At 37.5% G+C, this 25,443-nt stretch overlaps 1 protein-coding gene across 4 annotated transcripts in view; it reads left to right on the top strand.

Annotated features, from left to right (window-relative positions):
• The first annotated feature begins 26 nt into the window (after positions 1-26).
• Positions 27-25,443, top strand: part of LOC306864068 (CDC42 small effector protein 2) — a 40,710-nt gene continuing 15,293 nt past the window's right edge. For 2 of the 4 annotated variants that reach the window (XM_079407774.1, XM_079407772.1), the window contains exons 1-3: positions 27-179; positions 14,286-14,545; positions 23,149-23,250. In XM_079407774.1, coding sequence (XP_079263900.1) covers positions 14,492-14,545; positions 23,149-23,250 — 156 coding nt within the window. In that variant the 5' untranslated portion in view covers positions 27-179; positions 14,286-14,491. Of the gene's footprint in view, positions 180-11,247; positions 11,405-14,285; positions 14,546-23,148; positions 23,251-25,443 lie in introns of those variants that run through there. The other 2 variants (XM_079407775.1, XM_079407773.1) reach the window with 2 other exon arrangements.

Genomic DNA, 25,443 nt, shown 5'->3' with positions numbered 1-25,443 from the left:
TCAAGGGCTTCGCCTGCGCTGCTGTCATTCACAACCAGAAAAGACACAAAGGAAGCTCACAGATGGAGGTGTAAAGCTGAAAGCTGGTAAATGAGCGTTTATTCGGGCGGAGGCTGGTCTGATCTGGTGCCTGGTGCAGGTGGATGACTTCCCGCATTGATCAGCATCAGCATCAGGAGGTAAGACAGCTCTTCATATAAACCATTCAGAGGAATACAGATGCTCACATTAATCAACTTCATGATACGTCTCTCTAAACTGTTTTATTAGCCTAATCAGTCTGAATAAGTACAAACCACTTTTTCATATAAATTGATTTTTTTTTTCTTTTGAATAATAGTGACTGGTTTCATGAGATTTTTGATAATCTTTGATGGATTGGGGCTTTTTATAGCCTACACTGTCCTAGACATATTGCAAGGTGATTCATGAAGACATAGCGTCAGTGTTTTGTGTGTCATCACCTACAGATACCTGTTTTCTGCTCTATAGTGGGCTGCACAGGCGAATGCCAGGAACATCGTGATCTATAGAGTCAGTGCTTTATGGCACAAGCCTCACAGAAATACTGTGCAAACTGTTGAATACCAGCACATTTTAGGAAGTACTTTATATTCATTCTGTTTTGACAAAGGCTTATTCATCACTTAAAATGTGAAAGTCTTTGGACTGCACTGTATATACGCCCATGTGAAACGGGATTCATAAAACAATAGTTCCCATTCTTTGTTCTGATTGGATGAACCGGTTCGTAAAGAGCACAGTGTGAACACACATTTGGTATTAATGCACTGTTGCTCGGCAACCATAAACAGCCAATATGACTTGAAAAAAATCTTATTAATACTTATTTACTGATGTGTTACTATTCATTAATTAAATTATACTGTACATTGAACATAGGTGTCTTATATCATATTGCATTTTTTTTTTATCTTGTTTGTGCTCAGATTTGCATATTACTACTTTTACCCATGCTTTTGACCACATGATTGCATATGCATATGAGTCCATGCATGAGTGAACTATCTCAACTCTCCTAACTACATGCATGTATACAAAATCTTGATTTAACAGACTTCTCTCTGATAATTAATTCTGGTTCGTTATAGAGAACTCCTACAATAACAAATGACTATGGGCAGGGTGATTATTGTTAGCTAAAACTAAAACCATGAAAAAAATGTCATATGAAACAAAATAACCATCAACTAATATAAAATAATACACATTTTATTTCAGCTAGCTGCCAACATTTCTCATTTTTGTTTAGTTTAATTTGAAGTACTAAAATAATAAAAAACAAATAAACAAAAATGAATAAAATGATACAAACGTTTGTATTTTAAAAATAAAAATGACACAAAAAAGCACGCAACAAAATTACTAAAACTTAACACAAATTAAAGTGAAAACTGAAAATGAAAAAATAAAATCTAATTCAAAATATTAACAAAAACTATATAATAGTGCTGTCAAACGAATAATTAATGGCGATTAATCACATCCAAAATAAAAGTTTTTGTTTACATAATATATGTGTGTTTATGTATATATAAATACACACACATATAGCATATATTTAGAAAATATTTACATGTAGATATTTATTTTCATATAATTTATATCATATATAAATAGATTTAATATATAAACGTTACATATTTTTTGTGTGTGTGTTTATATGTAAATGTATACAGTACACACACATATATACAGTCCCCTCCATAAGTATTGGAACAGTAAAGACAAAATTGCTCTGTTGGCTGTGGAGTCAAGGCATTTGCAAATATGATTAAAAGATGAATATGAGACAAAACTACAGAATGTCACATTTTATTATTAGCCGTTTCAACACATGTTTTACCAAATAAAAAGAACAGCACTTTTAGAGTTCATCCACTCATTGATGAGAGCATAAGTATTGGGACAGTTGAACATAAGGCAGATATAAAAGATTAAAAGCTATTATTTAGTTGCAGATCTCTTGCACACAATCACAGCAGTGAGTCTGTGACCCATAGACATCACCAGACTCTTGCTCTCATCCTTTGAAATACTTTTCCCAGCCTTTAATGCAGCCAATCCCAATTGTTGCTTGTTTTGGGGAGTTTCTGCCTTTACTGTCCTCTCCAGCTGGTGAAATTCATGTTCAATCGGATTTAAATCTGGAGATTGACTTGGGCAATCTGAGACTTTCCATTTCTTTGCTCTTATAAACTCCTTGACTGAACTGGCAGGGTGTTTTGGGTCATTGTCCTGATGCTATATGAAGCACTTCCCAATGAATCTGGTGGTATTTTCTTGAATATTGGTAGGCAAGATGGTTTTGTATTCATTCTGCTACTGTTATCATACATTAAGTCATCAGTAAAGTTGAGAGGGCCTGTTCCAGAGACAGCCATGCATGCCCATGCCATGACACCACCTCCACCATGCTTTACAGATGAGGCTGGATGCTTGGGATCATTGCAGTTCACTTTTTTTCTCCACATTTTTGCTTTCCCAGCACTTAGATAAAGGTTCATCTTTGTCTCATCGGTCCATAAACACAGATTCAAAACTCTTCTGGCTCACCTTTGTGCTTTTTTGCAAACTCTAATCTTGTCTTTCTATGTTTGGTGCTGGTGAGAGGTTTGCATCTTGCTGTGTAGCATCTGTAATTCTGTGTCAAAGTCTCCTGAGGACAGTAGATTGTCAGAGCATCATCCCAGCTTTCGTCTTCATCCTGGTTTGTGTGTCATCATCGAATGCAAGATTCAGAATACAGAAGTAATGGATATAACTGATACGACACATTCCCTGCTTTTAATATCTGAAGAATGAATGCAAACAAATGTAAGACAAACAATATGCAACAAAACATACAGTTAACAAACATTTTGTTGTGTTAGTTGAGCAAAAAAAAAAAATTCCAGTCTTACCAAAATAGTTTGCTCATTTATCGTTTTTAAAAATGTTTATTGTTTGTTTTATTTTGCTTTATTTGTGTACTGCTGATAATTTTCTCATTTTGTAGAAGAATGTGACTTAAGTTTTGATTGAGAACTGCAATGGCATATGGTTTTTTGTGTGACATGCCTCATCCAAAAATGATCCAGACTACATTAAATATTGTTAAGTTTAATTTAAAAAAAAAGTGTAAAAGAACTTGAAAAATGCTTTTAAAGAACATGAGTCCTGGACTGCTGTGCATCTACCAGTCAGTCAGATAACAGTAGCTTCATGCATGTTTGATGGCTGCTGCATTTGCATTGCCTTTTCATCGTTCCTTTAAGTGCTTATTGTCAGATCAGCAGATCAGAATGTAAAGTCACCATGTTTCTGTAATCATCCCTTTGGTCACAGTGCAGCAGGGGAGACAGTATCGTGACATGCGAGACATGCAGTCAGGAAAGTAGTTTAGTCAGCAAACACTCGTATCACAGATGGGCAGAAAGAAAGGAAACGACCTTTATCTGAACACCTCTGCAAAACTACAAGGTTGCAATACAACACTGAAACGTTTTACAGAAAGATTCAGACACTACAGGGTTTACTTGCATATGCATTTGTTGGAGTATCCCTCTGAGATGCAGAATTTATGTGAGGAGAGTATTTAAATGAATCATGCAAGGTGATTTCCTAAGGTTTGTTGTCCAGGACAGCTGTGGCTCATTGGTTGCTTGTGTGGGTCATTATGGAAATGATCTGCATCTGTGTTCTTTAATTTGCTCATTGCCAGTAGATCAGCCACAGAACAACCACTCTCATCAGGGCTTTTATGGGATTGCAGTCTCATGCTAATATGCCCTATTTACTAAATCTGGCCCTAAATCCATAATCACACTGTTCAGTCGAGATTATAACATTATTGATATTATATACTATATAGTCATAGGAGAGCTGGACCCCCCGTGGAGCCCCTGGTGTTTCTCTCCATTATCCAACCTCAAATAGAGTTGAATAGAAAGATCAAAAGAACAGATTTATTTAGCTTTTTTTTTTTTTAAACAATGTAAATATTTTTAGTGTCTTTTTTGGTCAATTTAATGTGTCCTTGCTTAATAAAAGTATTATTATTAAATTTTTTTCCTTTTAAATCTTATTGATCACAAACTTTTGAATGGTATAGTGGCACTTCGGTTTAGACAATACATCAGTGCCCTGGCAATCAGTACAAAATATACAAACAAACAAACTGAATAAAGTACAAAAAATACACGCTTGCTGGGAATAGAGTACAAAAACACTCTTTCTTCAGAAAATGTAAAAATTAGTTTTATGACTACTAGCCGGAACAAGTGGGTTTTTGCCTGCTTCATTACATTGCCCTGCTGAAGAACGCTCTCTTCTTATCTCTTCAGTCATCTGAGATTTATGAGTTACAGCACAGCTCGAGTGGAGATAAGCAGAGGGATGCTTTTTTATGCTTTTCTTTTTGCCTACATCTGCAACAAGTGGAGCTCTGATATCTTGGACAGCTTCAGCTTCGAGTATGAAGTTTTGCATCTGTGATTATTTGGATCTTGATTGTACGAGCAGGATTTAGTTGACAAATGCCAACAGCTTGGATTAAATCCACAGACAAATCCTGGTGGAACTTTAGTGAACCCAAGAGCAGTTAGCAAATTAGTGATTGTATTAGTCTGAAAGCCACTCAGTTTGTACCTACTGGTTAGTAGAATTAGTCACCCAAATATAACATTTCTGTCATTATTTACTCGCGTAAAAAATAAAAAGCGTTGTTTTTTCTTCCCGTAGTTTTTTTTTAATTTTCAAGTGGAATTTTTGAAAGAATCTATTCATATGAACTGCATTTTAAAAAGTCAGCTGCGTAAAATATTCGTCACATTTTCTCCTTTTGTGTTCTAGAAAATCTGAGAATACAGGTTGATAGAATGGCATAAATAACCGCAAGCTTTTAAAAGAGCATCGTACTGTTTCGTAATGTAGTTCTATCATATGATCCAACAAAACAAATAATCTTTATTTGGTGCTAAGCACAGAAATCTGGTCAAGTACCATTGAGTGAGTGATTGCACCATTGTTATTGAGGACAAAACAAGAGTGTATTCTAGGATTGTTTTAATACCAAGACTGTGAAATCGCATTTTCCTCTCAAAGCATTGCATTTTGGTGTGAGCTACAGCTCGCCGTTAAGATGAGTGTTTGTAGAGAATGCTCAGGAACGTCCTAATCTAATCTAGCCTCCATATGTTTCTCTTTAAGAGATCCTCCTTAAGACCTTTCGTCTGTGCGATGGTCAGAAATTCCTTGCGTAATTGTATCTTGGCACCTGTCCCTGAGTGTTTGTGGCATTGCAGCTTTAATTCAGTTTTGGCCGAACATACTTTAGTTCATTCAGTTATAGAGCAAGGATTGAATTTATGTTAATTATATTAAACAATGTGGAATATTCAGAGCTTGTTTTTCCTAAGGCGAGCATCACTTATAGATCTGTAAGTATTAAACTTGCTACATGATTTGTGCAAAACTTCCCAGGTGAAATGAACACTAGTGACAGTAAAACATCAACAGCTTTTATTCCCTTTTCACACAAACTATGATTACAGAGGCAGATTATCAATTAATATAGACTTATTTTTTGCATAGTTTCTTGCACAATACTATGTTATGACCTCAAAACACTCTTATCACAGTGCATGATTTGTAAACGAATACATTTTGATGTTTTATCTCATAACCAGCTCCATATGTATGGCTTATCTAAAAAAATAAAATTGCTCGGTAGCGCACCTGGTACGCCATTGAGTTTATGATGCAGGGCATTTGGCTACGAGGAAATCAAAGTTTATGCAAAACTCCAATAAAAAGGTTTGGAATGACATGAGATGACGTAAATAAATAAATGTCAAATGTCATATAGAGTATCAGAAAGGAACGAACTACAGGCAACAGGGTTGTGTGCCATTCAGAACTGAACTGAGAATGCTTGTAACTTCCAAATTTAATAACTGAATTTTTATTCATTTCAAATTTTGCATAAAAGCCATAATAAAAGATGCCTGCTTTGAGATGCCAACAGAAATAGGAGCAAGTACCCTCGTGCCGGGGCAGCTCAGTGTCTTTTGCTGTTTGTAGATGAATCAGAGTGACTGAAACCATGCCATTGTCAATCAGCGTGCATCCTGTTTTCAGTGGCTGCGCACAAGAACGATCAACTTTCAAGCATGTGATGCACGAGAGTCCCGTGAGCTTGGTTTCTTCAAGATGTTTTAAAATCAAGCTCATTCTTGGTTTTTGTTCCTGGCCCATACATTTCTCTGAAGGCGTCTGCACCTCCATACTTTTCAATAACCAGAAACATTAATAATTTATAAAAAAAATAGGTGCAAATACTAAACCTTTCTTTGTGGTCAGAGCTGTAAGCGACAAAAGTGAAGTGAACCTGCAATAGAAATTGAAACTGATGCTGCAGTTTCAGTCTGTCTCATGGACATGTTGGATCTCTTGTGCATTTGGCACAGTGTCAGTCACGAGCCAGTTATGATATTGTGATGCATTGCAATCTATTGAGTTGCAACACATCACTTTGTTATATCATATCATAAGATAGTTTGCTGATACCAAGCTGTGGTGTGAAATCAGCTCATCGGAGATCATTTAAGACATTTCATATACAGTAATACACTAATAACAGCTCTTTTCTCAGGATATTGATAGGTATAATTCCTAAAAAATAAAAAAAACTACTTCCCTGATTGCCAAAAATGGCAAATTGGGCCTAGGCAGACAGTGGAGGCTTTATTAAGCAACTGGTCAGTCGTCAATAGTATCTGGGTCATTGCCTTAAGGAGAGATGAGACATTGATGTTGCCTTTGCCGGCTGGCTGGCTGTGATGGCAGTATAAGGCAGGATTTGTTACCACTTTCTTTGCAAAGGGGAATTAACCCTTTACCACTGGTGCAGCTATGCAAACATATCGTGCCAGACTTGGTGACATTTGTGGTCAAACACATCCTTTCTTGCATGCTGCAAGGTGTAGCATTCTGCATTAGATATCTCAAGTCACATGGTTGCATTGAAATGTCTAAACGACATCTTCAGTTCTCTAGTATAATAAAAACAATGCTTATAGTTTCACCTAACGAAGAATATGCACTATATATCTCATGGGTGCAAATATGCATGCATTGAATGCAATGGAAATCACTTCCCCCAATGCATAAATATTCATTAATAGTATAATACCGGTATTAATTTATATAATTAGTATAGTCATGCCAATTAGTGTAATCATTAATTTATAGTATTAGGGTATATAATTAAATAATCATGCCAATCTACTGTCAGACCTTTAAAGGGTAAGCGTTATGCTGCATGAAAGCAATGGAAAAATCATGGTCGTGGAAATCTTAATGACTGGAAATCTCATATGTCTGTGAGAATTAAGATAAGAAACCATACGTTTGTTTGAAAGAAACTTAAAGAGGACCAGCTAAGGGGTCTTCAGAGGCCTGTGACTTTGTGGTCTTCTGATCTGAATCACAAAAGAAGGACTTGTCTACTGGATACTGAGGAAAATCTTGATGTCAGCTGAATGTGCCCCTGGCACAGCGCAGAGAAACATTTGTAAATATTTCAACAACTTTATTATGAAACCAGACCTGTGTCCCGGGTTCTTATGTGGAAGGCATGCAAAATGTGCAGATCTGTGGACCCCTAGGAGCAGAGCTGAGGACACTGATGAACTCATCTAAACCCTTCACTTCAGAACAGTCTCACTTCTCTAACCAAGTTCTTCTTAGTGCTGAGTGAAAGGATGACCTGACCTCATAACATGCCTGAAAATAGGTAAATAGACATCTTTATCCATCAAATTGTTACGCCAGGGATCTCAGGAGGCTTGGTTTCCAGCTACTCTATCCAGTCGTGTAACTAAATAAATGCAACAAAGCATTGGTCTGCTCAATCTGGTGTACAAATCATCTCAACAAGACTCCATCATTTCTGAAGCGATGGACTACTACCACTTCATTACATCCAGTGATGGTCATCAGACTGTAGTTAAAAAGAATTGTGGTTAATGTCAACCAGATTTTCAAGCAATATCTGACACAGTGCCTTTAAGAGGATGCACAGTTCCCTCCACTCATTTATTGGTTATGAGCTACTTATTTTAGCTACTGGGATGGGATTGAATTGACTTAAAATTGGTCAACTGGTCATATATCCAATGAACAGGGTTGATATCATTAATGTGAGATTACCTACTGCCGGGATGTCCAATCCCCTGCAGAGTTCAGCTCCAACCTGCTTCAACACAGTATTCTGAAGGCTTCTCAAGACTTTGATTAGCTGGTTCAGCTGTGTTTAATTAGTATTGAAGCTAAACTCTGAAGGATAGTGGCCCTCCAGGAGCAGGAAAGTGGGTCTTGAGGGCCAGATTTGTCCAGTCTTGGTTTTGGGTTTGGAGTGCAGAGGTACTTCCTTCAGCCAGAGGTTTATTCATTTCACTTTTGGTGTGAAAGGGCCTTTCCAGTTTCCAAAAATAGAACTTTGGGGTTTTTTGTTAATTAAAAAAACTAAAAAGCCAAGCCCAGGTGACAAAAAGTAACTCAAAAGTAACAATGCATTATTTTCCATAAGATGCAACTTGTAATGCAATTAGTTAATTTTTCATGGTGTAACGCAATATTGTTATGCATTACTTTTAAAGGTAACTTTCCCCAAGACTGGAAGATATTCCTATAATATGCTTTGGATGACCTATGGGGAGTCCAATCCTGCTCCTGAGGGCCACACAGAGTTTAGGGCCAATCATAATTCAACACACCTGAACCAGTTTATCAAAGACAGCCTCTAGAAACAGAGGCCGTTTCTCAATATGCGTACTTGTCTGTACTTGTGTTCTTGTGGACTTGTGAAACGTCATCAGTCGCTGCCCAAGTACTGTTCCAATTCAAAGTTCACATCTAGCCAAGTCCAGTTCAAATCCCCGGATGTGTTCTTGATCCACCCCTTTTACCGAGGATGCATCGAGAGGTGACTTGTGCGGACTTGATACGGGCCATAACCCAGAATTCAGTTCGTCCTCCCGTCCTCGAGAGTTCGTTCTTCCGAGTCGAACTTGGCAAGTCCAAACTCGAAAGGACGGAAGTCCAGACTCTGCGAACTTGGTATTGAGAAACGGCCAGAGATTGTCTGGGAGATAAGAGGGTTTGTATTACTTACTATTGGAGAAAGCGTAACGGTCAACTTGGATCATGTGTGCCTTAATAACCAATCACATTACAGCCTTGACATCATTGAATTTCAGTCAGAGTTGTGCGACACTTAATCGCCATCGTCAGTACTGTACTTCAAACTACAGCTCGACTGTTTAATCTTGATATTTTTAATTATATTATTAGAGCAAGCTTAATCTTGACTGAGCAAAATATTAAGAAATGAAAAGAGTGCTGCTTTCTTGCCAGTTGTTCAGTCAGATGGATTTATTGAATTAAGTCCCAGAGAAAGAGCTGAATAAAAATGCAGCCGCTTCTTTTATTGAGTAAGAGCAGGGAGAGAAAGAACAGGGCAGCTTTTTTCTTTAGTAAATAAGAAGAACTTCTAGAGAAAAATAGGCTGCTCAGTCTGCATTTGGCAGCATTGGCAAGCACGTGCAGATGGCCTGTATAATCAAACACTGAACTGTCACAGAGTTACGCTTCAGTTGACATGCATGCAAAAGAACATACACTGTATTACTGAGGTGGTACTGCACCCAAATAAACATTTATCAGAGACGACCCATGTCCAACTCTGTCTACAAACTGTCCTAGAACAGAGAGTTCTCCACATGTGACTGTAAGCAAAGCAGCTCAAATATATTTGGCCCTGTACTTTTGTGTAGATAAACATGTTCTTTTCTTTGTTTACGGACATGATGTAAATATCCAATGAACTACAGATGGCTGGAATTTTCTGCTAAAAGGAAACCTGATAGCTTTGAAATAAAAATGTTCCAGGCATTATTTTAGGCATACTGTAGTGACGCAGAGTAAGATTATAAATCGTTTTTGAGGAAAATGTTGTGAATGTTATACACTCTTTTAACAGGAATCGAAAAAAAGTTGCCCAAGCAGGTTTTACTCAGGTTCAAGTCAGTCACATGAATTCACGGCATTGGCCAACAGAAAGCTGCTGGAAAGTGACTTCTGTGCAAGCGATGCTTCATGTATCGCTACAATAGTCCGCAAAATTTCACAAACATGTCTCTAATGTGACTGCAAATTATGACAAGAAAAATCATGTGTAATGTACATTTAATACGGCAAATGAGAGATGCACAAACTGGCTAAAATTGGCTAAAATACTGATTTTTCTTTCAGCTTATTTTATAGCACAATAGTATTATTATTGCAATATATTTCATAACTATTTTATTGAATAGGAATTTTAAAATAAATCTAAATCATTAAAAAATAATACTAATATATTTTATAGTTATATTGAATGGGTCGAAATGTTGGGAATGCAACATTTTAAATGCTGCCTTTTAAATTTAAGATGTTTAAGTTAGTTCTAGTAACAAAAATAGTCAAGTTTTTTTCCGAATCGTTCAGTGCTAAAAGGGATTGTTTGCACTGAAACAATCAGGTTTTATTATGTTATTTTTATTATAATATGATAACAGTCCTACCCGCTATGAATACACACTCTTACTGTGACACATTGTGTGTGTTTATGTATAAATGTAGACTGTGGATTTGGTCACACACACACACACACACACACACCCCACCACCACTACCCCAAGGAGTGGCTGCTATGGCAACAAGCAATGATGGAGGAACTGAAAGCCAGTGTTCAACAAAAAGCGAAACAATTGTCCTGTGTCATGCATTGGTTAATGAGCTTGAAAAGGGCAGGGGGTTCCCTCTCTGAAAAAAACCAAACATTTATACATTTCCACTTCTCCAATCAAGCCATTTTTGCCGAGTTGCATTTCCTCATGTTACATATCCATCTCATGTTCTGCTCCTGCCTAATCCGGTATTCCAGCATTGGTGTTGTCTGGAATGTAATCGAGCACATGAAGACAAGTCCTAATGCTCTTATGTGGTACACCGGACAGGATTAGGGATTGTTGGGGTTTTCGTCACTGGTTTTCTCGTAAGCCAGCACATTGCGATTGTTTCTCCACCCGAGCATTGCTTACGTAAGCCACATTCAGTGGGAGGATGGTGCTTACATAAAAGCCTCCGCGGTGATGGGACAGAGGGGGCGGGGCTTAGGCTCAGGAGCGTGCATGAGCCCTAGTCGGTCAGTGATGCAGTGAATGAATGCCACTCGCCCGCTGATCCATAACTGAGTGCGGGACAAAGGCCTCCTGGAGAGCTCGCAGCTCCTCAGCCTGGGTTAAACGCTGAGGCTCCTCTCCTCTCCTCTACTTCATCACTGCGGCCGGTTAGGATGGTGAGTAAGATTGTGAATCAGTTGTTTCTTTGGGAGTTGTTGCATTGGTGTATGATATATGCGTTTGGTTGGGGCCAGTCCATGAGTCAGTTGTGTGATGATGGTTCTCTGATGTGTTTGCATGACTTATAAAATGCATTAATGCATATAAAGGAATGTGGTGTGATCAAAATGTTATATTGGCCGGGATTAATCATTTTGTATTATAGTAAACTGTATACAATATTTGAAGATGTTTAAATATTTTTGGAAGTACTTTATTCTCGCCAAGGCTGCATTTATTTGATCAAAACTATAGTAGAAACAGTAAAACTGTGCAAGTATCATTATTATGATTGAAAACAGTTATGCTGCTCAGTATTTCTGAAAGAAACTGTGATACATTTCAAGATTCTAAAAGAACAAAAGTTATTTGAAATCGAAATCTTTTGTAACATAAATGTCTTGACTGTCACTTTTGATCAATTGAATGCATTCTCGCTGGATAAATGTATTAATTTCTTTAAAAAAAATGAAGAAATCTTGACCACAAAATTTGAATATTTGATTTGACCAGAAATTCAGTAGAAATGGTTTATTTATTTATTAAATAAACGCACTGAAAGAAACTGTAAGCAGAATCTCTCCCGTCTGTCATTGCGTGGCAGATACCCTGGGAACAGGTCTTGAGTGTATTGTGAAGGGTCTTCCTCTGACCCCTCACACAGAGGCCTTTCTTGCGGCTGACAGTCTCTTTCAATGGGCCGGCTGCTCTTTGTGGCTCACCGCTAATGGAGGGATTTCTGTGTGCATCCCGTCCTGTCATCCTGCCCGGGAACATGGGATGCTTCCCTAGAAAACGCCCTTCTTTCCTACAGGAGGAGCTCCCTATTAATGTGAACCATCTTTAAGACTTAAAGTTCACATTTTCAGGGATTTTTTTTGGCTGGTTGGTTGAGCTCAAAGTGCATTTTTCCTAAGAAAGAGCAAATCAGAATCAGATTTATCTGTTTGAGGTAATCTACACCCAGAAGTTGACTAAATTAAGAATGCTTTAACCTTAGCACGTATGCATGTTTAAAATTTAACCATCTTCTTCTGAGAATGAAGCGTTTATGTTGTGCCGCATTTCTAGTTTGTCTTTTGAGGTGCTTTCCTTTAGTCACGGCATGTGGCGGATATAGCTCAGTCTGAAATGATCTCACATCCTGTCAACTTTTAGATCTTGACTTGATGAATCCAGGATGAATAGAGACTGTGGAGAAACTAGACAATGTCACGTCAATAAAGGAATCAAAGCGTATTGAAATGCACAGATAATTTTAGCAGCGGAAAATGCTGCACAGAGACCAGCTCTGTTCCCAGGTTCATTTCCATAGACATTTGGCTCATGGATTTGAGCACTAAGTGTTCTCAGCACAGGATGCACCAGCATGTGTCCACCACCTTGCCTACAATCATATGAATAGCACATTTTCAGTCAAAAGTATCAAGCATGCATTACCAGCATTTTAGTGTTCTGTCCTAATAACTCATTTTGCAGACACTTTTATCAAAAGTGCCATACAGATTAAAACAGTAAGACAAGGCTGTGTCTAACTGTGTCATATATTTGAGCCAATTGTTTTGAGACTGTTGGTTTACCATAAAAACTACAGTAAAACTGTTCCAAAAGTGTATTTTCACAGTGATGCCATTGAAGAACCAGTTTTGGTTCCTCAAAGAACCTTTCTGTAATCAGTTCTTGAAAAAAAAACATTGATTTCTTAGTGTGAAAAACATTTTAATAATCTAAAAAAAAGCTTTTTCCGCTATGAAGCACCATTTGTGCAATAAAAAGATTACTTGAATGTTACAGGTCCAGAAAAAAAACATTAATTTTTTTGTTTTTTCAAAATGAACATTAACGGAATAGTTCATAGAAAAATGAAAATTCTGTCATCATTTACTCACCCTCACTTGACGGTAGCCATTGACTTCAATTCATTCAAACAAATCGACCTAAACTACACATTCGAGTTAATCGATAAAATCGATTTTCCCTAGGTCATCGGATGTAAAATTCACTTTTACATGTTGTTTGAACATAAATATAGTGTACACAACCTCCCTATAAAGATAAAAATCCACCCAGTCTCTGTAAAAAATTCCCCCTTTTCAAATCAAGCTGTTCTCAGATTCTTGTCTGTGTGACATCACACAGACCCAGGCCCCTCCCACGATTGTTGATTGAAAGTAGCGTCTTACATTTGAACCGAAGTATGTTATAGACTTTTCATTAAGCCCCTAAAGAATCGTATCAACTTGTGGAAAATGGGCATCTGAGTAATATTACATGTACTTACTATGTTAGGGTTAGGATTAGGGTTTGGTTTAGGGTTACTTTCATGTAATTATGCATAATTTATTGTTATTATAATAGTAAGTACATGTAACTTGTAACAAGGACAGCTTAAAATAAAGTGTTACCGATACTTTTGTGTGATTGCCTTAATAAAATATAGCAAGAGGTGTTGATTTGAAAGAATGACAGAACATGGTGCACCTGCGTGGTGCGTAGTACTTCACAAAGAGAAATTAGTTGGATTTTAAAATCACAAAACAATAGATATAGTGTGAAAATGAATAGAATATGAACTACACCTGTGGTTATCCTATTTCAGTCCTTCACTAAAATCACCATCACGTCCGTCGATTAAGAGTGATTGCAAAAATGTCCCAGAAAACTCCTGTCATTTGCTTGCAGATGACATTTGGTTGGAATATTTGTTAATTTGATAATTGTGATATTATGATATATCGCTATTTCAGTTGTATTTCAATTACTTGTGCAGGTCCATTTGTTCCCTGTGAGGCAAACGCTGCTGTAAATGATCTGACAGCATCTTCTTGTGTCCTGCAGGTCTGAGTGTTTGCTAAGTGGACTGAGCCATAAACAGGCTTCCCCTCTGGATCTTCCTGCTCTCCTTTCCCTGGATCCTCAGGCTGCAGAACGCCACCATCATCCCCGATCGGACCTTTGAAACGTGAGACTTGTGCCCCGTCCAGAAGCGGCAGAGCCCCTCAGGGCCCACGGGCACAGCGGCACTTTAGGACTGTCTGCTAGTCATGAGTGAATTCTGGTTGTGCTTCAACTGCTGTATCGCCGAGCAGCCGCAGCCGGTAAGATTATCATCACCTCCAGAAACCGTGAAGAAATCACTTTGTTTTCATCAATCACCTGCTCATGCCTGTTTTTGCTCCCCTGCTGGGTTCCCAGTTACCCCTTTCATATTCTACATCTGTCTCTCTTTTAGTCTTCTGTTAGACTTTGAGTCCACTTATAATGTTAGTCAAGGTTGCTTCCACCATAAACATTTGACCATTTTTATATTCTGTGTCTTTAAGCACTGTGCATGTACAGTATAGAATTAAGCGTTTGCAGCAATGCAGTTATGGTCTGCAAACAGTACATGCTGTTCTGCTAAATTCTTGCTATTTAGGTTGTGATATGGATAGGGTTTGGCGTGTTTTTTGGTTGGAGTACGGTCAAGTATCTGCATGTGCATAAATTACATACATATGTGACATACGTCTTAAGTCACTGGGGTATGTTTATAGCAATAGCCAAAAATACATTGCATGGGTCAAAATGATAGATTTTTTTTTTATGCCAAAAATCATTAGGATATTAAGTAAAGATCATGTTCCATGAAGATATTTAGTAAATTTCTTACTGTAAATATATCAAAACTTCATTTTTGATTAGTAATATGCATTGCTAAGAACTTCATTTGAACAACTTTAAAGGTGATTTTCTCAATATTTAGATTTTTTTGTACCCTCAGATTCCAGATTTTCAAATAGTTGCATCTCAGCCAAATATCGTCCAAACCATACATCAATGGAAATATGATTTATTCAGCTTTCAGATGATGTATAAATCTCAAAATCTCAAAATTGACGTTTATGACTGTTTTTGTGGTCCAGGGTCACATATGTGATTACATGCAGGTACTTTAATAGTTTATTAAGCCTTTAGACAATTTTTTTTTTTTTTTAAAGTTGGTAACGCTTTAGTTTAGGGACCAATTCTCACTATTAACTAGTTGCGTATTAGCATGAATATTACTAGTATATCGGCAGTTTATTAGTACTTATAAAGCACATATTAATGCCTTATTCTGCATGACCATATTTTAGTTTCCTTAATCATAACTCATACCTAAACTGCCTTGCTAACTATTAATAAGCAGCAAATTAGGAGTTTATTGAGGCAAAATCCATAGTTAATTATTACATAATAGTGTGATATATTTGTATAGATGTTTTTTTGTTGTCATATTTGATACATCAGGATTTTATGGCTCATATAGTACGATATAAGGAGAATATGGAGTTCATTAAAATTAATAATAATATTAATAATAAAAAAATATTTATTTATTTGTATATCTTTGCATAATTTTGAGCAGTTGATATTTATATGGCCAAAAAATAAGGTGGAATTCTGATCGCTTGTAATGTAAATTAATGAGATCTTTATGACAAGTAAATATTGAAGTTTACTTTATAAAAATCAATAAAGATTTCAGAGCAAAAAGACATGTGAAGTCTTGAGCTGAAGGTGGACGTTTGTACAATTATACTAAAAGACCTTTACTTGCTAAAAAGACTAAACTACCAATCAGACGACAGAAGGCATGGAGTGGACTGTAACAGGTTTATCAGCAAAATCATGTTGATCATTTTAGAAATTTGCCTATCAAATATGAAACAGCAGGGTTAATGGAAAGTGTACAGTATGTACACAATAAGTATACTGTACAATAGTAGTAAAGACACCTAATACAAAGTGGCTCCTTCCTTCCTGTGTTTAATATTTATAACACATTTATAAATATTTTCTCTGTATGGATGTGATGTGGCTAACAGTTGCTGATAGAGCTGTTTTTGCTGTTTAGTTTCAGTAGACATTATGAAACACAGGGAAGTTAGTTTTTTGATATGTCTGCACCTGCAGATCTCTGTGGAAAGCTCAGTCAGTTTCAGTGAAATCAGTCAGCAAAAGACGAAATGTGATAAGTAACAGAAGTAGCTGTGTGTGTTTGCATCGTTGTAACGGCACATATTTTAGCACACACATCTGATTTATGCTCATCTCCACGCATGTGTGTTTGATGAGTCTGTTATCCTTGGCTGGAGTCTCAGCTCTGCGTGGATGTGAATAATTTTGCCCTCTTTGCCCCATCCATTTTTAATCATCACACATTCTGTGAGATGTCGGCTGTCACAACACATTATGTCTGAATTTGTCTCTGCTCAGTTACTAAGGCTGTAGAAGAGATTTATAATAACAAAATACTTCAGCCCCAACAGGCATACCACGACTTCACTTAACCAAAGAAGGATTTACTGATAAAGTGGGTGTGAAGAAATCTAGTTTGAGACCGTTTAACCCGAGTACACTTTGTATTCAGGGTTTGCAAATGTCTTGGCATCAAGAATTATTTGATTAATTCATGACTTAGGTTTGTTCTGTAGGTTTCTGTCTGTTATTTGAAGATCTGGACTAGTAAGCTAAAGGTTGCATTATGGTAGTAGCCTATATCAATTGATTTGTTTTCTTGATACAAACATTAAAAATTCTGCTGATACAACTAAATTTATCTTGAAATATAATTACAGGTGTTGTTCAACAGTGCTGGGTAAAGTTACTTTTAAACTAATGCATTACAATATTGCTTTACTCTCTAAAAAAGTAACTAATTGCACTACTTAGTTACTTTTTATGGAAAGTAATGCATTGCATTTGTGCATTTGTGTTAATTCTTCTCTTCTGGGCTGGGCTTGATTGTTAGTTTTTAACATAAATGTGCATGACTTTAACATTAAAAAAAGGTGCTCTTGCTTTTGTGGGGGGAAAAGCATACCTGTCCCAGCAGCAACTGTTTTCCCCTTCACCATATTTAAAGTTTATGGCCTGCAAAACTCAGAAACTTGGGTATAAAAATTATAGTAGTAGTTTTTTTTTTTTTGGTCAGATTTTGGTTTTATCAACTAGTTAGTCAAATGTGTTGATTAAACTTTAAGCATTACTGCTTGCTATAGCGATGTGACAATATGTTGGCGACGATATAAAGCAGGGTGTCCAAACTCGGTCCCGGAGGGCGGTGTCCTGCAGAGTTTAGCTTCAACTTGCCTCAACACACCTGCATGGCAGCTTCTAGTGTGTCTAGTAAGAGCTTGATGAGCTGCTTCAGGTGTGCTTAATTAGGGTTGGAGCTAAACTCTGCAGGACACCGGCCCTCCAGGACCGAGTTTGGACACCCCTGATGTAAAGTGTAAATCGATTTAACTTTCTCTCTATTATTTATATATTGTCGTGGTATGCAAATATATATTTGTGCATAGCTTTTAGTGGGCAGGAGTTATTGAGTGATAAAGTATGTATTTTGTGTATTTTCAAAATACAAAATACTGTATTTGTATTTAAATACATTTTTCCACACAGTATTTTGTATCTATATTTTAAATACATTTTGCCCATCTCTGCAAGTAGTTTATTTATCAATATATTCAGTGATATGCATAAAACACCACAAACTTTATTAAGGATTCAAGCCAATGTTAATCATTTAGTGATGTCCCTCTTTGATGAAACAGTAATAGCTGGTGTTAAAGAATGTGTGGATGTTGTTATTCAAAGGCGTTTATATTGTTGCACGACAGAGACTAAAGGCTGACCAGCATGAAATGCAGCGAGGAGGGAAGAATCATTAGATAAAGTCAGTGATGATCTTCTGAAGAGCATGGAACAGCAAATCAAAATTTTATGTTTTGGTCACATTTTCTCTAAACTTGAAAACTGTTGATAAGTTGAATTGGGTTTGGTTTGACTGAAGTTAGATAGCACACGTACGTCTGCAAGATGTCTGTTAAAGATCTCTTGATCTGGAAAGCATCTGCTGTCTACAAACGTCTGGCAGACGTCTTTCAGATGTCAGTTTTACATACATTCATCATAAACATCTTAAAGACATCTAATAGACGTCTATTTGACATCTAAAAGGAAACGTCCTATAGACGTATTGCAGATGAGCAAACACTCTAAATAATACGTCTTGCAGATGTAAATGCAGACATCAAATAGACGTCTCGGAGATGTACGTGTGCTATCAGGGAAGCTGAGAGATTTGCCACCTTTGGCCTTTTAAAGCTAAAGCACGCAAGGAATTTCTGGGACTTGTGTTATTACAGGCACTTATGGAATTTATTGAAACTGAAGTAGCCATAGATTTTTTTTCTGTATGGTGACGTACATCGGTGAGTAAAACGGATTATCAGAAATGAAAGAAACTGTGAGGTAGAGACGTGGTTCTGTGCATGGCTTGCTGATTGGATGTTGAGATGTGGGCGTGGCACTCAAAATTGGAGGTAGATGAACATGATATTACAGGTTTATTATTGGAGTCCTGCATACATCATTTTCACAGGAAGATTGAATTATTATATTCTGATTAAACATTATGAGATCAAAACAATTTGAAAAAATTAAACCTATGCACGGATTAATTTCTCATCTATAACATGTCTATAATATGCATTTATAAATCACATTGGGTGACATTTATTTTCATGCGGACTTTAAAAAAATGATTCTTGGAATTGGTTAAATTACTTTGATGAAAACATGTTTCCATGACTTATTGCTGTCATTTTTATCATATTATTTTAAAATTTAATTGTGGACTGTTCATTTGCTAAGAATGGTTTTTTGAATAATTTTTCTTTATGAAAAACAATAATAAAAAAAAAATCATAAACAGTGCAACCTCAGATGACTGTATGATTCAGTATTAGATCAAAAGATCAAAAACAGATTTAGAGAAGAATTAGATGCCTAAACAGACTCAGTCCAACAATTGAATTGGACTAAAATAAAATGTGACCGAATTAATTTAACAAATACTTGATGGAGCCACTCTCTGTTTTTTACTGTTTTGTGAGTGTAATAGAGTTATTTTCAGTATTCGCTTTACACGTATGAATAACAACAGCAATGCAAGAGTTTTCTGCTGAACTTGAGAACGGCTGGTCTTAAATCAGTGTGTAATTTAAGAAGATGGGTGCTTATTAAATTAGGTCACACTTTCCCCGGAGCAAAGACACTGTGTCCTAATTATGAGCTGTCATCTATCTGTCCTGTGATGAGTGCTGAAACCTTCATCCTCTGTGAGGAAAGAGGATCTAAACACCCCCTGATCAAACAGCAGCAACAGCATCACACAAACAGCGCTTCTCACTGGAAACACATAGAGACGCAACTCACAGCCGACAGAGTTTTCATTAGATATGAAATTGGTATTGAATGAATAGTATATACTGTAGATAGTCTACCATCCAAAACTTAATAACTTTCTATTGTAATATAACTTTCTATTGTAATATAATTTTAATTGATGCAAAGCTGGATTTTAAGCATCATTACTCCAGTCACTAAAAAGCCCCTAAAACGTCTAATAATGCATCATGAAAACCAGGGAGGATGGGGATAAAGTTTCCTTAAAGGAGACCTATTATGCCCTTTTTACAAGATGTAATATAAGTCTCAGGTGTTCCCAGAATGTGTCTGTGAAGTTTCAGCTCAAAATACCCCACAGATCATTTATTATATCATTTTGAAAATGCCTATTTTGAGTGGAAGCAGGCTGTTTTTGTGCATGTCTCTTTAAATGCAAATGAGCTGCTGCTCCCCACCACCTTTTCCAGAATAGAGATGTGCCTTTACAGATCCTACTTGAGATACTGTGCTAAAAAACATCTGTTTGGTTTTGATTATCATATCTGTCATGTTGAAATTGTGCGTGTTAAAGCCATATCAGTTTAAATATATGGTTTTCTGCGCACACATCCAAAGCACGCGCACAGAACGTCATACGGCTGTCACACGGCATGTGAGTCCTAGACTAAGTTCTCTTTCATGTTTTATTGTGCTTAAACGGTCAAAAACACACAAGTTTATGCTTAAAACACACAGGAGTTACAAAAACGGCGCTGTGGTTGGAAACGTGCGGATTAAAGGTGGGGAAAGTGATTTCTGGTAGCCAATGTTGATATTTGAAATCACCAAAACAAACACGCCCCGACCCCAAAAGGGTCTTGCCCCTATTTTGATAGCTCCGCCTTACACATAGGTCTACGTACGGCAGCGATTAGTTCTGTGAACCAAAGCAAAACCAATGTTACTCATCTATCGAGAAGAAACAAAGCAACCTCAGAGTCCGATCGCAGGCCTTCCCGCTCATTCAGTTCTCTCCGGTGCTAGAAAGCTGATCTGAAATTTACACCGGTCCTACTTCTCAGCTACTTCTCAGCTAATGTTTGTCATGTGCACTGATGAGCGCTCTCTCCTTGCATCATGATTAGACACGCCCCTTACTGCTGATTGGCTGCAAGTTTGTTTTGGTACTGGCTCAAAGTGTTTTTGAAAGAAATACATACCCAACCTTTAAGGGGCAGTAATATTATAGTAAGGTCTCCTTTCTATGTCATGGGGAAAATGAAATCTGACGCGCTCGTTTTTTCACAAACTTGCAGAGAAAATCTTATAAAACTTTTTACTGGGTTGTTCTTTTTTATATTTTCTGGGTAGATGCACCCGATTATAGCACTTAAACACAGAAAAAGTCAGATTTTCATGATATGTCACCTTTAACAGAAAATCTGCTCATGACACACTATTCATGTCTTAGAGAGTGATGGAGCTCATACTGGGTGAGAAACACTGTGGCCCAACAACTTCCAGTTTGCATGCATCCATAGAAAACGATGTGTTCCAATTATAGGACGGAGAAGCTTCCGGATTCTTACCTGCTTTACAGTCATTTGGCCTAAAGAAGATATTTCAGAAAGCCAGCATAACCGTCTGCTTTTGGTGCATTTCTATGATGTCTTCAAACGCTGCCTAAGTTGGCAGATCACACTTAACGCCCAAATGCACTGTGTAGTCTTCACTGTATTTATGAGTTAAAAATGTCTGATAAAAAGGGAAGGTGCTTAATCGGTGACCTTTCTCTGCTGTGCGTTTCCTCACAGCTCGCTGACCATTTGGACCACCTGAGCAGTTCACCTGCCTGCTGTTCTTCAGAAAAATCCTCCAGCTCCTGCACATGCTTTGGTTTTCCAGCATCTTCTGCATATTTGAACCCTTTTCAGCAGTGACTGTATGATTTTGAGATCCATTTTTTCACATGGAGGACAACTGGGGGACTCATACATAACTATTATATAAGGTGAAAACATTTACTGATGCTCAAGAAGGCAACACAATACTTTAAGAGCTGGGGGTGTAAACATTTTGAGTTGGATGATCAGGATAAATTGTACTTATTTTGTCTTCTGAGAAACATTTAAGTATTTATGTAGCTTCTTAAGTGCAGTACCAAATGAAAAAAATATGATCTTTAAACAAAATTTACACATCATCATTCTGTTCAAAAGTTTACACCCTCTGGCTCTTAATGCATTGTGTTGCCTTCTTGAGCATCAGTAAATGTTTCCACCTTTTGTAATAGCTGTGAATGAGTCCCTCAATTGCCCTCAGTGTTAAAGGATGGATCTCAAAATCATACAGTCACTGTTGGAAAGGGTCCAAATATGCAGAAAATGCTGGAAAACCAAAGAATGTGCAGGAGCTGGGGGATTTTTCTGATGAACAGCAGGCAGGTGAACTGCTCAGGACCAACGAGGGACTCATGAATAACTTTCATAAAACAGAGCAACAGTCGTGGATCATCCAGGAAACAACACAGATTATTAAGATTCAAGGGTATGCAAACTTTTGAACGGGGTCATTTTTTATGAATTCAGTTATTATTTTGTCTTGTGGAGTATATATAAGCATCTGTTATGTGAAATAGCTTATTCAGGACAGTATTAAATAAACAATAACATACTATTTTTTATGATCCCTCTTATTTTGTTAAAAGTATTAACATTTTGCATAGTCTGCAAGGGGCATGTAAATTTATGAGCACAACTGTATAAGCATGCATTAACTCTATGTTTAAATGCTTTAAATCTAATTTACATTGTGCATTGATGAGGTTGTTGTGAGGTCATGTGGCAAATATGTAGCATCCTATTGAAATGTGAATAATGCTGCTGTTCAGTATAAGCAGTAAACCACATAGTATTGCTTGGTAAATTCTCAGTGGCGTATGATGGATTTATGAAGTGTCCTCAGCTGGGTTTGAGCTTTTTTAGTCTTAACTCATTTTCTATTTCGTTTTCATTTTTGTTAGATGGATTAAACATAATGATCATTTTTGAGTATAGAGCTGAAAATGATTGCTATTCCTGAAGCCTTTATACTGATGGCATAGTTCTGGTTTCTTAAAAATTTCTTATGAAATTTCTTATGAAGTCCAGGTAACCAAAACTTTCAAGACATTATAAACGGAATTCATAAGAATCTAACACTTTATTCCAAGTCTTCTGAAGAGATTTAATTTTATGTAATGATAAAAACTGCTTGTTTGATGCTTAAAATAAAAGGTTTTGGTGGAATGAACTTTCATTGGAAGGTCAGAAATATCTAAGGCATCTTTATTTGTGTTTCAAAGATGAATGAAAGTCATGCAATGACGTGTGTGAGTAAATGATACCAGTTTTTATTTTTGTGTAAACTAACCCTTGAATGTAAAGCTATAAAAGATAAAGGAACATTGCTGTTGAAACATGTTTAGATATGTATTCATCTATGTTTGTTTCTTATTCTGCAGAAGAGGCGGAGACGTATAGATCGGAGTATGATCGGCGAGCCGACCAATTTTGTCCACACGGCCCATGTAGGCTCTGGAGATATCTTCAGTGGCATGAACTCTGTAAGTACAACTAATGTTCAGTGGGGTTGGGAATCGAAAATCAATTCCAGTTCAAGAATCGGATACTTAAAGTCAGGAATTGGATGCTTGTTGTAAAATTTAAATTTCGATTCCACCTATGAATTTCTGTGTGCGCATCTTTTTCTTTAGGAGGCTAAAAGGGGCTGTTAAAATGTATTTGTCTTTGAATCTGTCACGAATCCGGTTCATGGACTTCCGTCCAATTACCATCAGAGGTCGCCCCTCCATCATATTGACTCTCACACCAAACAGACTGTTACACATCAACCTGGACTACATTTCCCATGTTCCATTGCACTGATTGGACTCACCTGCAGTCAATCACACACACACTATATTACACCCACTCAGATGCTTCTCAAACGGCCGAGTATTCTGTAATGGAGTGAACAGAGGAAGCGTGCGGATCCATATGCAAAGCTATTTATTAAAAGACATGGTCAAAAACAGGCATGGGTCGATAACAACAACAGGTATGGTGTAGGCAAGACAAAGAGTAATCCAAGGACAGAAGTGGTCAGTCTCCGGCGAACAATATCCAACAGGGCAAGGCAAAGAGAGATAATCCAGGTACACAGCAATAGTCCAGGCAGGGGCAAACAGAGAACGAACGGCAAGACAAAAGGGGTAATCCGAAATACACAGGCAAGAATCTGAACATGGGAAAAACAAGCAAGGCAAGACTATGACTAGACTAGAAAATCTAGGGCAGGCTCCGTAAACTAGCTATCAGCTAACACAATGATAAACGTTAAACAATACTTGGCAGTTTGAGAAGGATCTGAGTGGGCGTAATATACAGGTCCTTTTCAAAAAATTAGCATATTGTGATAAAGTTCATTATTTTCTGTAATGTACTGATAAACATTAGACTTTCATATATTTTAGATTCATTACAACACAACTGAAGTAGTTCAAGCCTTTTATTGTTTTAATATTGATGATTTTGGCATACAGCTCATGAAAACCCAAAATTCCTATCTCAAAAAATTAGCATATCATGAAAAGGTTCTCTAAACGAGCTATTAACCTAATCATCTGAATCAACTAATTAACTCTAAACACCTGCAAAAGATTCCTGAGGCTTTTAAAAACTCCCAGCCTGGTTCATTACTCAAAACCGCAATCATGGGTAAGACTGCCGACCTGACTGCTGTCCAGAAGGCCATCATTGACACCCTCAAGCAAGAGGGTAAGACACAGAAAGAAATTTCTGAACGAATAGGCTGTTCCCAGAGTGCTGTATCAAGGCACCTCAGTGGGAAGTCTGTGGGAAGGAAAAAGTGTGGCAGAAAACGCAGCACAACGAGAAGAGGTGACCGGACCCTGAGGAAGATTGTGGAGAAGGACCGATTCCAGACCTTGGGGGACCTGCGGAAGCAGTGGACTGAGTCTGGAGTAGAAACATCCAGAGCCACCGTGTACAGGCGTGTGCAGGAAATGGGCTACAGGTGCCGCATTCCCCAGGTCAAGCCACTTTTGAACCAGAAACAGCGGCAGAAGCGCCTGACCTGGGCTACAGAGAAGCAGCACTGGACTGTTGCTCAGTGGTCCAAAGTACTTTTTTCGGATGAAAGCAAATTTTGCATGTCATTCGGAAATCAAGGTGCCAGAGTCTGGAGGAAGACTGGGGAGAGGGAAATGCCAAAATGCCTGAAGTCCAGTGTCAAGTACCCACAGTCAGTGATGCTGGTGTTGGTCCACTGTGTTTTATCAAGGGCAGGGTCAATGCAGCTAGCTATCAGGAGATTTTGGAGCACTTCATGCTTCCATCTGCTGAAAAGCTTTATGGAGATGATTTCATTTTTCAGCATGACCTGGCACCTGCTCACAGTGCCAAAACCACTGGTAAATGGTTTACTGACCATGGTATTACTGTGCTCAATTGGCCTGCCAACTCTCCTGACCTGAACCCCATAGAGAATCTGTGGGATATTGTGAAGAGAAAGTTGAGAGACGCAAGACCCAACACTCTGGATGAGCTTAAGGCCGCTATCGAAGCATCCTGGGCCTCCATAACACCTCAGCAGTGCCACAGGCTGATTGCCTCCATGCCACGCTGCATTGAAGCAGTCATTTCTGCAAAAGGATTCCCGACCAAGTATTGAGTGCATAAATGAACATAATTATTTGAAGGTTGACTTTTTTTTTGTATTAAAAACACTTTTCTTT

The sequence above is a fragment of the Barbus barbus genome (genome assembly GCF_936440315.1).
Source record: "Barbus barbus genome assembly, chromosome: 45".
Taxonomy (NCBI): Eukaryota; Metazoa; Chordata; class Actinopteri; order Cypriniformes; family Cyprinidae; genus Barbus; species Barbus barbus.
Note: the sequence above shows the minus strand (reverse complement) of the source record. Positions and strands in the feature narration are given on the sequence as shown.